This window comes from Emys orbicularis, chromosome 1 (genome assembly GCF_028017835.1).
Source record: "Emys orbicularis isolate rEmyOrb1 chromosome 1, rEmyOrb1.hap1, whole genome shotgun sequence".
Lineage (NCBI taxonomy): Eukaryota > Metazoa > Chordata > Testudines > Emydidae > Emys > Emys orbicularis.
In genome coordinates this window covers 86288196-86302068 of record NC_088683.1, presented here as the reverse complement: position 1 = coordinate 86302068, position 13873 = coordinate 86288196, and the positions used below count along the sequence as shown (strand labels likewise).

General features: G+C 41.3%; 1 protein-coding gene across 1 annotated transcript in view; it reads right to left on the bottom strand.

Annotated features, from left to right (window-relative positions):
- Window positions 1-13873, bottom strand: part of PLXNC1 (plexin C1) — a 102219-nt gene that overhangs the window by 22599 nt on the left and 65747 nt on the right. The window contains 4 exon segments of the mRNA XM_065417273.1: window positions 9112-9258; window positions 10487-10685; window positions 11241-11365; window positions 11821-11874. Of these exon segments, the coding sequence (XP_065273345.1) occupies window positions 9112-9258; window positions 10487-10685; window positions 11241-11365; window positions 11821-11874 (525 nt within the window).

Below are 13873 nucleotides of genomic sequence, written 5' to 3'. Positions count from 1 at the left end.
TTCACAGATCTAAACCTTGCATAAAATGGGCATAATAATACTTCTCTACCTCACAGGGGTGTCAGGGAGATAAATCCACTGATGTGTGTGAGATGCACAGATGATAAGCAACATACACATGCATATACATACAACAAAAAACTCCTCTAAAAACATAGAATCAGAGTGATGTAATGGTACACATGCCAATAAGAAAACCAACAATTATTTTGCCTGTCTCTACAGCTGAAATTTTCATGACTCAGATTTTGCCTGACTCATCAATGCCTGGCATGAGCAAGCTTTCATTAGAATCTAACCGTCATGAGCACCACATTTATCCACAAATTGTAAAACTAAAAAAGAAATCATAGATGATAAAATTATGAAAAGGCTCTTAAGATTGCTAAGGGCACTAAAGGTCAGACAACATTAAACAGACACATGGATGGAAGCACAGAAATCTTGGAGAAACATTAATAGGTATTTTTCTACTATTTCTGGTTTTGCATGGGAAACAAGGAAGAGTACAAGTTAACTTAAGGAAAGATTCAGGAGGAAATTACAGGCCATTTAAGGTAACCCAGTAATATCCAGAGTTGAGATTTCATGCACTAGAAGTAAGTGCTTCGCAGTAGTAAATCACAACTCTGCACCAAAGGATTAACATAGGTTGCAAGAAAGGTTTAACAACTATTTTAAGGAGACCAAGACAAGCATTTGGAAGGGACCTACTTGACTGGAGATTGGCTTGGAAACTGGCTAAAGGACAGGGAAAATAAAGAGCATTTTTTTCTTGCTACCAACAAGGTAAAAAAAGAGGTTTGGATTCAACATTTAAAGACATTTTTCCAGACGTACAGTTGTTTCTGTAAATGAAAGCAAAAACTGTGATTGCTCTAGTTAAGTGAGGCATTTGAGCTAATGAACAGTAGCAGATGGCAACTATGCTGTGGTTTAAGGCAGAGGTGTATGCAAAATAATGTTTCTTGCGTCAAAGAACAGAAAGATAACCTGGAAAAAGGAAAGTTACCACATATAGCACACAGTTTTTACTCCAGCTCTACATGGTATCTCAAATCTCTGTCTTGTCAGTGTTCTGTATGTAGTACTTTTCCATTTATTACACTGAGTGAAAAACTGAGATAGAATATTGTTCATTAAAAGGGGACTGGGCTGGCAAAATTATATCTGCCACTGAAATTGCCCACCAGTCTAGCATTCTACCCCTGTCTCTCAGACTGCAAAATGCAATAGACATGGAGAAATTAGACTAGGCCATTATACTGAAAATGTTCTGTCCATCTTTTCCTTTGTTCTTCTTCTGTGCTAACAGTCTTTTCATTTGCACCTTTAATAGGGTCTCCAAACTGCTAAAGTTTCCTCTTAGCTATTTGATGTCTTTTACAAGATTGTAAGGTCACCTCTTGGGCTAGCATCTTCAGCCTCTTGTCATTTTACTAATATATGCCCTTTTATCTCTTCTGGCACTCCTTTTACTTCTCTGTCCAGAGCTCTGTATTCTTCTTGCCACTTGCTTGTCTCTTCACGTCTTAGCATTTGACAGTTTTGGGGTTGTTGTACACTTCTCTTTTCTACTGCCACGCAAGTAGCACCGCTAATCCATTCTTCCCTTTTAGAGTTCATTGTTATTAGAATTGTCTTTTCACTTTCCAGATAGCACACTCTGATGTTTTCCCACAGAGCATCAATGTCTTGGTTCTCGTCAGTTAATGCCATTAAAACACTGAACCTGTTCTTCAGTTCAAGATGAAAAGCGCTTTTTGTCAGGGCCATCCCTATCCATACGCAAAATACGCAGCTGTGTAGGGCACCAGGAAATTTGGTGCACCACATTTCCTGGTGCCCTGCGCAGCTGTGTGCTGCTCCAGCCCCTGCTCCACCTCTTCCCCATGGCCCCCGCCCCTGCTCTGCCCCAGCCCTGCCTCTTCCCGTCCCTGTTCTGCCCCCACTCCACCCCTTCCCCAAAGCCCCCGCTCCTGCTCTGCCCCAGTCCCGCCCCCACTCCACCCCTTTCCCAAAGCCCCCGCCCCTGCTCCGCCCCCACTCCCCTGAGGACTGCTGCAGGGGTCGGGCCTGCACTCACCGCATGGTAAGTGGAGTGACCCGGCCCCAGCCTGCTCCGCTCCCCTGACTCCCAGCCTCGCCGCTGGTGAGTGCTGGGGGGCAGTTCCCCCCCCGGCCCCCAAGGCTGGGAGCCAGGGGAGCGGAACAGGCTGGGGCCAGGGGGCTGTTTCCCCCCCAGTCCCGCTCCCATGGAGGCCTGGGGCCAGCCCCCCCTCACGGAGGGGGGGCTGCATAGGGCACCGAAATGGCTAAGGACGGCCCTGCTTTTTGTGTTTCAGTCTTTTAATTGTGCGCTGTTGATGCACAGTTGTCTTTTAACTTTCTTCATCCTCTTTAACTTGATCTTCAATTAAGCAATACAAAAGTTATGGTCACTGCCCACATCTGCTCCCCTGTATGCATGTATGAGCTGCAAAACATTTTTTTAAATACAGAAATGATCTATCTGATTCTTTGTAGTATCATCTGGGGAGTACCATGTTGGACTTCTTTAGTAGGAAAATATTGTTCCACCTATCATTGGGTAATTTACACTGTAAATTTCTACTTTGTACTGAAATCACCCATAGTCATTATGATATCATGTTTTGGGACCTTTGTTAACACATCCTGTAACAAATCATGAAAAGCATTTTTTTCCTCATCTTGCTTTTTGTTGGTTAGCGCATAGCACTGTATGACTGAAAGTTTGAATAATCGAGTCTGAAAGCAAGCTCTAATAATACTTCCATTGACTGATTCCCACTCAGTCAATGTCTGATCTGCTTCATTCAACATCAAGATTGCTACAACAGCTTCATGTCTAACATCCACATTCTCGAAAATGATGGTGTTATTTGTTTCTCTGAAGTGTAGTTTTTCAGCCCTGTCCATCTACACTAACTGATTCCAAGGACATCAAGATGTTATCTATCTATTTCTTTAATTACTTGGGCAGTTTTAGTAGCTTCAGACATTGTTCTCACATTCCAAAGTCCTATTTTCATTACTGATGTGACCTTGAGCAAGGCACTTTTCATGACATGTGCTTCCTTATGGGTTTGACCAATCCCTATCATATTCTTCACATGAAGCTGATCTCTTGTTCGAGCCTAAAAGACCAAGCACGAGCAAATTACTAGAAATATGTGATGAAGATCTATTCCTAGAGCTGCCTATTGATTTAGGAGATATTACAATGGGAAAAAGTTAGAAAAGCCATCAGTAAACTCAAAAATGGGAAAGCAGCAGAAGAGGATAATAATAGTGGAGAGATGGTTAAAGCAAGTGATGAAACAGCCCTCCAGATTTTCCTTGTGTTTCTGGACAGAATATGGAATGGAGAAAAGAACCCAACCCAGTGAAGAGAGGCCTTATAGTAAAATTGCCAAAGTAAGGTGACCTAACCAACTGCAGTAACTGGAGATGCATCTGAAGAAGTGGGTTTTTTACCCACGAAAGCTTATGCCCAAATAAAGCTGTTAGTCTTTAAGGTGCCACCGGACTCGTTGTTTTTGTGGACACAGACTAATACGGCTACCCCCTGATACTAGTAACTGGAGAGGAATCCCATTACTCTTAGTGCCTGGGAAAATCATGTGCAACATCATCCTGGAATGTATCAAGAACCAAATAGCCCTTCAACTTAGAGGAACAAGCATATTTTAGACCACTGAGATCAGGTGCAGGCCATATTGTTGTTCTCAGACATATTACAAAGCAAAGTATGGAGTGGCAAGCACAGCTTGTTATCAATTTTATAAATTTCCAGAAGGCTTTTGACAGCGTACAAAGAGATTGTATTATGTCCCCACTATTGTTTGCACTGGTCATTGACTATGTTATGAAAGTAACTGCAGAAGGCAACTGAAGAATTTAATGGATAAATGATAAAGCACAATTGGATGACCACATATTTGCTGAGGACACTATCCAGCTTAGTTCAACCCATCAGTTAATCAAAGAAAATACTCAGCTTTTGGCTGATATGGTCAAACAAGTTGGCTTGTTCATCAACAAGGGGAAGACAAAATATATGGCTAAAGTAACCACTAGAGTGGATGAAGAAACACTAGAAGTAAGTCATTTTAGCTATATAGGTTGTGAGATGTACAATGATGGTGACACCATACCAGTTGTCACGCAATGAATATCAAAAGCAGCCAACAATTTTCATAAACTCGAAAAGTTTTGGAGAAGTAGCATGCTTAGCACTGACACAAAAGTATGAATTTTTAACACTAGCATCATATCTGTCCTCTTTTATGGAGCAGAGTCATGGAAATCTACAACAGAAATTGATATGATGAACTCACTCCAAAGTAACTGTCTGAGGAAGATGTTAAGAATCCATTGGAAAGAGTTTCTTGCAATAGCAGAAATTCTGAATAGAGCAAACCAAACTAAGGCATCAAACACGGTAAGACGACGACAATGGACATATTTAGGACACACTTTAAGGATGCCACCAGTGTGACTTCCATGGCAAATGATAATATGCACACCCACTTGGAAAAAGAGAAAAAGGATGAGCTAGAGCAAGGGTGGGCAAACTACGGCCCACGGGCCAGATCCGACCTGTCAGGGCTTTGGATCTGGCCCGCGGGATTGCCATCCCCATGGTGCCACGGGCCCCACACCTCTGCTGGAAATGGCCGGCACCACGTCCCTGCAGCCCCTGGGTGAGGAGGGGCAGAGGGCTCTGTGAGCTGCCCTCGCCTCCAGACACCACCCCCCGCAGCTCCCATTGGCCGAGATCGGGGAACTGCGGCCAATGGGCGCTTCGGGGGAGGTACCCACAGGGGAGGGCAGAGCATGGAGCCCTCTGTTCCCCCTCCCCCAGGGGCCGCAATGACGTGGTGCCGGCCGCTTCTGGGAGTGGCGCGAGGCCAGGGCAGGCAGGGAGCCTGTCTTAGCCCTGCTCTGTGCCACTGCCATCCTGGAACCACTCCAGGTAAGCGGCGCCGGGCCAAAGCCTGCACCCCAAACCCCTCCTGCACCCCAATTCTCTGCCCTGAGCCCCCTGCCTGCACCCCAACCCCATGCCACACCCCGCATCCCTCCTGCACCCCAAACTCCTCCTGCACCCCAACCCCCTGCCCTGAGCCCCCTGCTGCACCTCTCCCGCACCCCAACCCCCTGCCCCAGCCCTACATTCATGGCCCTGCATGCAATTTCCCCACCCAGATGTGGTCCTTGGGCCAAAAAGTTTGCCCACCCCTGACCTAGAGAAATACTATGCAGAACAATGAAGAAAGAAGCCAAATCCAGCAACATGACACTCAGAAGCCTGAACAAACCAACACAGGACTGAAATAAATGGTGGAAACTGGGGAACCTGAGGGTGTGGGAGGATAAAGAAAAGGAGAATATGAGTTTTCTAGGGCTGCAGGCATAATCAGCCACCAAGAGGTTCTAGAACTGTCAAACAGTGCTATAGAATTTAGTCTAAGATTAGATAAGTACTATCAGTGGAGGGCACGCTCACTATTAGTCCCATTTATAATTCAGAATTCTCTCTGATCACCACAGTTCATACTGCTGGTTTTCTATTGGGGATTGCTTGGATGCAATGGCTGCTGATGAGTATCTTCATAAATCACACGGCCTTCATCTAGTTTTCCTATATCTAATAAAATGTGACCAAAATTAACATGTCCAGGATGTTTTATTTGGAAACTGGATGTATTTCACTCTTATGCGGTAGGCCTACTTCTCATAACATTGCTGCTCCTCTGTGTTCAGGGATAAGGCTTCCAAGAGCCAATCACTCAGTGATGTCTTGCAGGACCTTTCTCTCTCTTGTCGGTAAAGTAGACCTGATTGTTCAAAATATTCAGTCCGCTATCATAAAGCTTTGTTTTCCATTTAGTAGGATGCTGTTGGTTGACCAGTCCATGTTAGACCTCACACTCCTATTGGACAGGGCTAATTTGTTTCAAAGAAAGGTCATTCATTTTGATAGTAATCTGCATCTTACAGCTGTCTGCTCTTCCACACTTGAAGTCTTCATAAGAACATAAGAACATAAGAAAGGCCGTACTGGGTCAGACCAAAGGTCCATCTAGCCCAGTATCTGTCTACCGACAGTGGCCAATGCCAGGTGCCCCAGAGGGAGTGAACCTAACAGGCAATGATCAAGTGATCTCTCTCCTGCCATCCATCTCCATCCTCTGACGAACAGAGGCTAGGGACACCATTCTTACCCATCCTGGCTAATAGCCATTTATGGACTTAGCCACCATGAATTTATCCAGTCCCCTTTTAAACATTGTTATAGTCCTAGCCTTCACAACCTCCTCAGGTAAGGAGTTCCACAAGTTGACTGTGCGCTGCGTGAAGAAGAACTTCCTTTTATTTGTTTTAAACCTGCTGCCTATTAATTTCTTTTGGTGACCCCTAGTTCTTGTATTATGGGAATAAGTAAATAACTTTTCCTTATCCACTTTCTCAACATCACTCATGATTTTATATACCTCTATCATGTCCCCCCTTAGTCTTCTCTTTTCCAAACTGAAGAGTCCTAGCCTCTTTAATCTTTCCTCATATGGGACCCTCTCTAAACCCTTAATCATTTTAGTTGCTCTTTTCTGAACCTTTTCTAGTGCTAGAATATCTTTTTTGAGGTGAGGAGACCACATCTGTACACAGTATTCGAGATGTGGGCGAACCATGGATTTATATAAGGGGAATAATATATTCTCAGTCTTATTCTCTATCCCCTTTTTAATGATTCCTAACATCCTGTTTGCTTTTTTGACCGCCTCTGCACACTGCGTGGACATCTTTAGAGAACTATCCACGATGACGCCAAGATCTTTTTCCTGACTCGTTGTAGCTAAATTAGCCCCCATCATGTTGTATGTATAGTTGGGGTTATTTTTTCCAATGTGCATTACTTTACATTTATCCACATTAAATTTCATTTGCCATTTTGTTGCCCAATCACTTAGTTTTGTGAGATCTTTTTGAAGTTCTTCACAATCTGCTTTGGTCTTAACTATCTTGAGTAGTTTAGTATCATCTGCAAACTTTGCCACCTCACTGTTTACCCCTTTCTCCAGATCATTTATGAATAAATTGAATAGGATAGGTCCTAGGACTGACCCTTGGGGAACACCACTAGTTACCCCTCTCCATTCTGAGAATTTACCATTAATTCCTACCCTTTGTTCCCTGTCCTTTAACCAGTTCTCAATCCATGAAAGGACCTTCCCTTTTATCCCATGACAGCTTAATTTACGTAAGAGCCTTTGGTGAGGGACCTTGTCAAAGGCTTTCTGGAAATCTAAGTACACTATGTCCACCGGATCCCCCTTGTCCACATGTTTGTTGACCCCTTCAAAGAACTCTAATAGATTAGTAAGACACGATTTCCCTTTACAGAAACCATGTTGACTATTGCTCAAGAGTTTATGTTTTTCTATGTGTCTGACAATTTTGTTCTTTACTATTGTTTCAACTAATTTGCCCGGTACCGACGTTAGACTTACCGGTCTGTAATTGCCGGGATCACCCCTAGAGCCCTTTTTAAATATTGGCGTTACATTAGCTAACTTCCAGTCATTGGGTACCGAAGCCGATTTAAAGGACAGGTTACAAACCTTAGTTAATAGTTCCGCAACTTCACATTTGAGTTCTTTCAGAAGAACTTCAGTTCCAAAGTTTGTGTTTCCTGTCTTTTTTTACTTTTCAAACCCACAGAGTCCATCAAATACTGCTCTGGGATCAGGCTCAAGTTTGTGTAATTTTCTGTTTTAAATATATGTTTAACTCTGGGCCAGACTGAGTGAACCTGGAGCAGGGTATTGGAACATTCTAACAAAAGTTATCGGTCTCCCACTTCCCCTTCTGTTCCCAATCACACAGACCAACTCAGCCTCCCATGTAGAATTGCACAAACCATTTCCCCTCCCTTTTCTGATAGCATAATGGCCACACGGCAACAGCAGCAATTGCATACTTGAAAAACCAAGGAAGTATTAGATTAGCTTTCATTGAGAGCTCAGTACCTACGTCTCTTAGGTGCTTTTTGAAATCTCACCCTTAATATAGTGTTAAACATCTTTCAATGTGTTTTAGAGCTAGAAATAAGGAGGAGAACCAATGCCATGGGACTAGCCATTTCTCTGTGGACCACTAGCATTTGGTGCATGGATCACAGTTGGGAAATAATAGTTTTAGCTATAACATATAAAACCTATCTTTATCACAGAACATTAAATGTGCAGCACCAAATATTTGTTACAAATCAGTAAAAAACCTAGAAAACCCAAGGATTCATAGCACACAGGAAACAGAACATGTTTAATTAACTTTTTGCAATCATCTTTTTTTAAAAAAAGGATACCTTGGTAATTCAGGTTGAAAATATCTTCAGTAGTAGCTGGATTGCAGCAATAAGTGCAAAATGGTAAGAACATTGTATTTGTTTTGATGAATGTAACAAATCTACGTATAGAGGAAAGTTCTGACACCACCACTCTGGAATTTTATGATTTAGCTAAGTTTCATAGGGACCTTGTTTTTATTCAGGCAACTAATTAAAATCCACCACACTACAACTTTACTAATTTGCAGTTAATGACAGGAAAGCCCACAGTGAATTACTGAATTCTGAGGATTATTGAGTAAGCAAACACAATAAAATCACAGATATCCAGCATCACAAAATTTCCTGTGTACTGTTGATAAATGTAATCTAGTTTTAACTATTTACTTCAATATCTCATTGTGTACTTGCAAATGTTCTATAGTATAATTTTTAATAAGAATAACTTGAAGTATCATGAGACCTCGATACAGTGCTTGGCTATTAGATCACTGCTGTGAAGCAGAAGGTATCAGATTGGTGAAATGTGGGTTAATTCACATCTACTGTGTTTTGAAACTGTGTTAATAATAATAATTTTGTTTTCTGCCCATTTTTATCTATCTATGTACTTATACCGTCACCATCACTGGAGTATCTAAGAGACTCAATTTAGCATCCTTACATAAGAAGAATGTTGTGGGTTCTTTCAAAACATTTCAGTATTTGAAGGAAAAGCAGCTTGGCAAACATACCACTGGTTTGAATTCGGTCACTTGCCACAGAAGCCAGTCTTCATTTAGTGTATACAGGGCTTTGCAAGTTATTACGTCTACCGGCCCTTTGTTTATCCTCTGATTGAGGGCAGTCACAAGCTTATAGAATGGTTCTCCAACTGTCTCCTAAGAAATAAGACCAAACACAAACAAGCAACAGCTTTAGTTCTTTCTTCTGCATTCCCATTGGAACTCTAGTGGGACACCAACAATTTGAAGCCAGTCAAACTTCCTTTTTAGCCAAGTTGCTCAGCTGTCCTGCAATTAAAAATACTTTCTGTGCAGGTTTATCTGTTCTTTCGTAAATCCCCACCCAACTCCTGTTTCTCTTACTCAAATGGGAAGAGCCACCTGGGGCTCCTGCCACAACAGTTCAGAGCCCCATGCTGGGCACAGGCAGGCAGCTAGTGGAGAAAGCCTACCTCCCCTGCCTCTTCTGGCCTGGCTTAGCTCGCCTCTGGAGCTCTCAGAGGGACCTGTCATCTTCTCTCAGGTGTCACTCACTCCCAAACCCTGTGTAGGTCACCCTACCATCCCAAGCTACCATTGCTCCTCAGCCCCACAAAGAGGACTGGGATGTGAAGAACAGGTTTCCTCTGACTGTCCCCTAGCTCTATACTTGGGTCCCAGGAAAGTTGCCAGCTTCAAACTACCCTGCTGCTGTACTTTGCAGGCCTTAGGGCAAAGCACGTGAGCTCCCTGCAAAACAGGGCATGGGAGAGATGTCATCATATTAGTGCACACAACAGGAAGTACAACCTCAAACAACAAAATTGTCAGCACACAAAATGCAACCAAATGGACTAAATTAAACAGACTGTAAAATGAGAGGGATCATTTCCCCCCAACCTCTTACAGTTCTATTAATCATAGGTGTTAGCTGTAACAACAATAGGCAAAAAAATTCAAACAGAAGTGAGGTTTTCAAAATGACAGCCTCCCTTTAAACTCTCTCAAAGCATAGCTCTATGATAGCTTTTGAGGAGGAGAATACACATTGCATTCTAACCACAATGTGAATCTTCTGCCATGACAAGAAAATATCTGATGGGGTTTGGATGATAATATGTGAAGCAACAGAAGAAAATGTCAGAGTTTCAAAATTATCTAAAGTCCAACCCAAGTACAGATTGTTAGCATCATTTATACAGTTGCTCTTTTCTTACCTTTGCATAATGACAGCTGTCTATATAAGTGATCAGGACAGTAATATGGGTATATTAGTAATATAGAAAGTTAGGTTTCATGCACAAACAGATCTCTCATGAGTTCTGCATGGAAGAAGTCAGCATGTGCTATGTTGAAAATATTCCTTATTCTAGTGTCTAAGGTGGTGGAAAGATGTCAAACTTACCCGAAGAAAACCAGAAAGGCAAACAGACATCCAATTTGTCAGCAGTTTTTCTACGACAGATTCTGTGCGTCTTAGCATGAGCTTAGGTTGCGTATTGCTAGACTGCTCCATCAAGTCCTTGGTCAAGACTTCTAGAATATGGGTTAGGTAGACTAGTTTACTTTGTAGTGCAATAGTCAAGAAGGATGCAAACAAGCACCTGTTTACAAAAAATAAAAAAGTCATAGCTAAAAGGTCTGAAATTTGCTTTTCAAATCTATGACAATAGAAAGGTGATCCTAAGCCTTTCATAACAGCTTACTGTGAAATTAGTTCAAATAAACATACACCTTTCAGTTACGCCTATATGCTGAACCTTCGTTTTTTCGGTACCCCAAATACCCACTAAAGTCTCTATAAAATTTAAAGTACACAGGATCATCCCATCCAGCAATTTTAAAAAAAAATGTATTTTGTGTATCCGAATTTAATTCTGAAGAATAGTTTCCATTTCAATGAAAGAAAAGTTCCAAATTATAAAGCAAGAACTGCTTGCTCTGAGGTGAGGTATTTTGCTAGTTCAGTGTCTATAGGCATCTATAAATCTTCTGATCTCTTTTTAATGGCTTGTTTCAGGTGAAGAACAAGGAAAAATACTTTGGAAAAGCTTAAATTTGCTTTGTATGTAGTGAAAACTATACGTGTGTGTCATAATCCATGTCGTTTTTCTCTTAATTCTATGGCTTGAAGATTATAAGGCATAATCATACTATACCTGTCTTTCACAGAGAAATTTTTCTGTTTTTCAAGGGTGTGAATGAGAGTAACAAGAAAATCCTTGTTACAAATTAAAGCATGCAACATGGTGAGGCTTTCGTCCTTTTGCCTGGGGTCTCTGCTCTGGAACAGTTAAACAAAAATAAGGCAAACTGTAGTTGGGTACGACAGGTCCTTAATTCTTAGAAATGAGGGTAAGCAACACACAAGATGAAATCTTGGACCCACTGAAATCAATAGGAGTTTTGCCAATGATGTCAATGGGGCCAGGATTTCACCCATAGCATATCTGTACACACACACACACACACACACACACACACACACTTACTTTATATACAGGCAGTACTACCTACAGTTAAAGTTGCCTGATACTTCCCATTATAAGATCCTGTTTTCATATATACATATATGTTACTACATTATATACATAAAGCCATGTAACTTTTCCCCACATGGGAAGGAATGTAGAGAAAATTTAATCTGACTGATCATTTGGAAGGTGCTCAGATTCTATGGTGATGACCATGAAAAGAATAACCACTAAATAAAAGTAAAATTACATTACATAGACTTACCCGTGACACATTAGTGTGCATGTCTTCAATGAAAATGGATGCAAAGCTGCCTGACTAAAATAAAAGACAGGTGATGCATTACTGTTAGAAATATCAAAGGCTAAGCATGTACCCAAGGCAACAGACTTTGCTGACTAAAGAGGATTTGGGCTTCTAAATGCACCTGCAATTTATGTATTCTACGATTTCTCAAAAGTTCTGGCATGTAACATAAAGGAAAACTGCAAAGAGAAACTCAGGATTAAGCTAGGCCACATTTACTGGTATGCTGCTGAATGCCCTCACTCCCAGGCTGCGGAGGTCAGTCAGCCCAGCCATGTTCTAACATGCCATAGGGAAGACTGTTTATTATCATCACATGAAAATCTGCTGCTTTTCCAGCTATGCGAGGAAACCCCAGAATGCATTACTCCCGGATGTCACTATACCAATAGTATGAATCTTCTGGATGTCAGGGACCCCTGGGCTTAGCCAAATTTAGAGTTTTTCTCTGCAGTTATTATTACTGCTGACACTTTTCATACACTTGCTAACAATGGATCTCAAAGTTCATGAATTAAGTCTGCCACAACCCTTTGAGGCAAGTCAGTATTATTAAATCACAGAAGAGCCATAGGGCACACTGGGTCCCACTGACCCCTGATCAGCCCTGTGCTGCAAGCCTTGCTAGCAGTCAGCAGAAGTTTTCCAAGGGCAAATCTTAAAAGACCCCAGTTTCCTAGCAGCGTTAGCAGCAGGGAGTACCAGGCCTTCACAGTCCGTGAGGCTCTGACATCAGAGCCTGTATTTCTCCAAATCAGTATCTTTGGCCTCCAAACTCATTCAGATGCACTTAATAGACTTTTCTGTTGGCATTTACTGTTATCCACTTTTTCATTGACACAGAGAATTCTTCCTGTGTGTTCTATCTTGCCACTCCTCCTGCTCTTGTCCCCTGATCCTTATCCCAACTTTTCCTCCCACTCTTTCCTCTTCCACATGCCTATTAGCCTTTGTAGTTCTCCTTCTCCATTAGCCTCTCCCTCCATCCTCGCCCTTCCATTTCCACTGCCTCTCTTCCATAAGCACCCCCACACAACACCAAAACACATACACACACACAGTGTGTGAAGAGTTACATATAAATAATAAACAAAATAGAAATGTGGTAAGGGTAAAAAACAATTACACAAAGCAGACATGGTTAAGGTTAAACAAAACAGATCAAGAAAAGGATAGAGACAGAGAAGGAAAGCATGAAAACCTGGGTAAAAATTAGGGTTAAATATAGAGAAATGTAATAAGGTTTTTAATATACATATATAAATAACACAAGCAGAAGTTAAAATACCAGAATTAATAATGAAAATCAAAGCCATGGTGGCTAGATACGGGGTTAAGTAACAAAACTTGGGAAGCTGAAATGGTCATATAATATATTTTTAAATACATGAGATAACCACTTTGATAACAAATGACACATTATAAACCCCATCCTGTTTGTTTCATAAGAGAGTTAAGATTTTTGATGAGGAGTAAGCAGAAAGAACAGATGAACTCCTAAAAATAATGATAATATTGTCATGTTAATATCCCTGGTAAAAAAAGAAAACAAAAGGAAAACATGCAGAATTTATAGCAACAGGAGCCCTGTTATGATCTCCCAGTTGCAGCTTGGGTAACTCCACTGATTTGGGGGGAGTAATTCCTGATTTACTCTGGTGTAAATGAGATCAATATCAGATTTGGAAAGTTTTATTGTTATTCATATTTAATATTCACATTACAGGGTCAATTTTGGGATCCCATTGTACAAGGCACTATACAAACCAACTAGGGCCATCTTCTCCTTTGAGCCAGCTATACAACAAAATATTTTCTGTTTAAGTATTTGTTTTTGAAAAGTAGTTGTTCATATTGATGCTCTTAGAAGATTAGTATGTATACTAAAAACTCATGGGCTTTGGTTAGTCTCATAATATAACTTTGAAAGATATTTGAGACTGGTATTTTCTTCCCCAGTTTGGTATCATTCCAGCTATTCCAGGGAAATTATTTCCCCCATTCTTCTTAT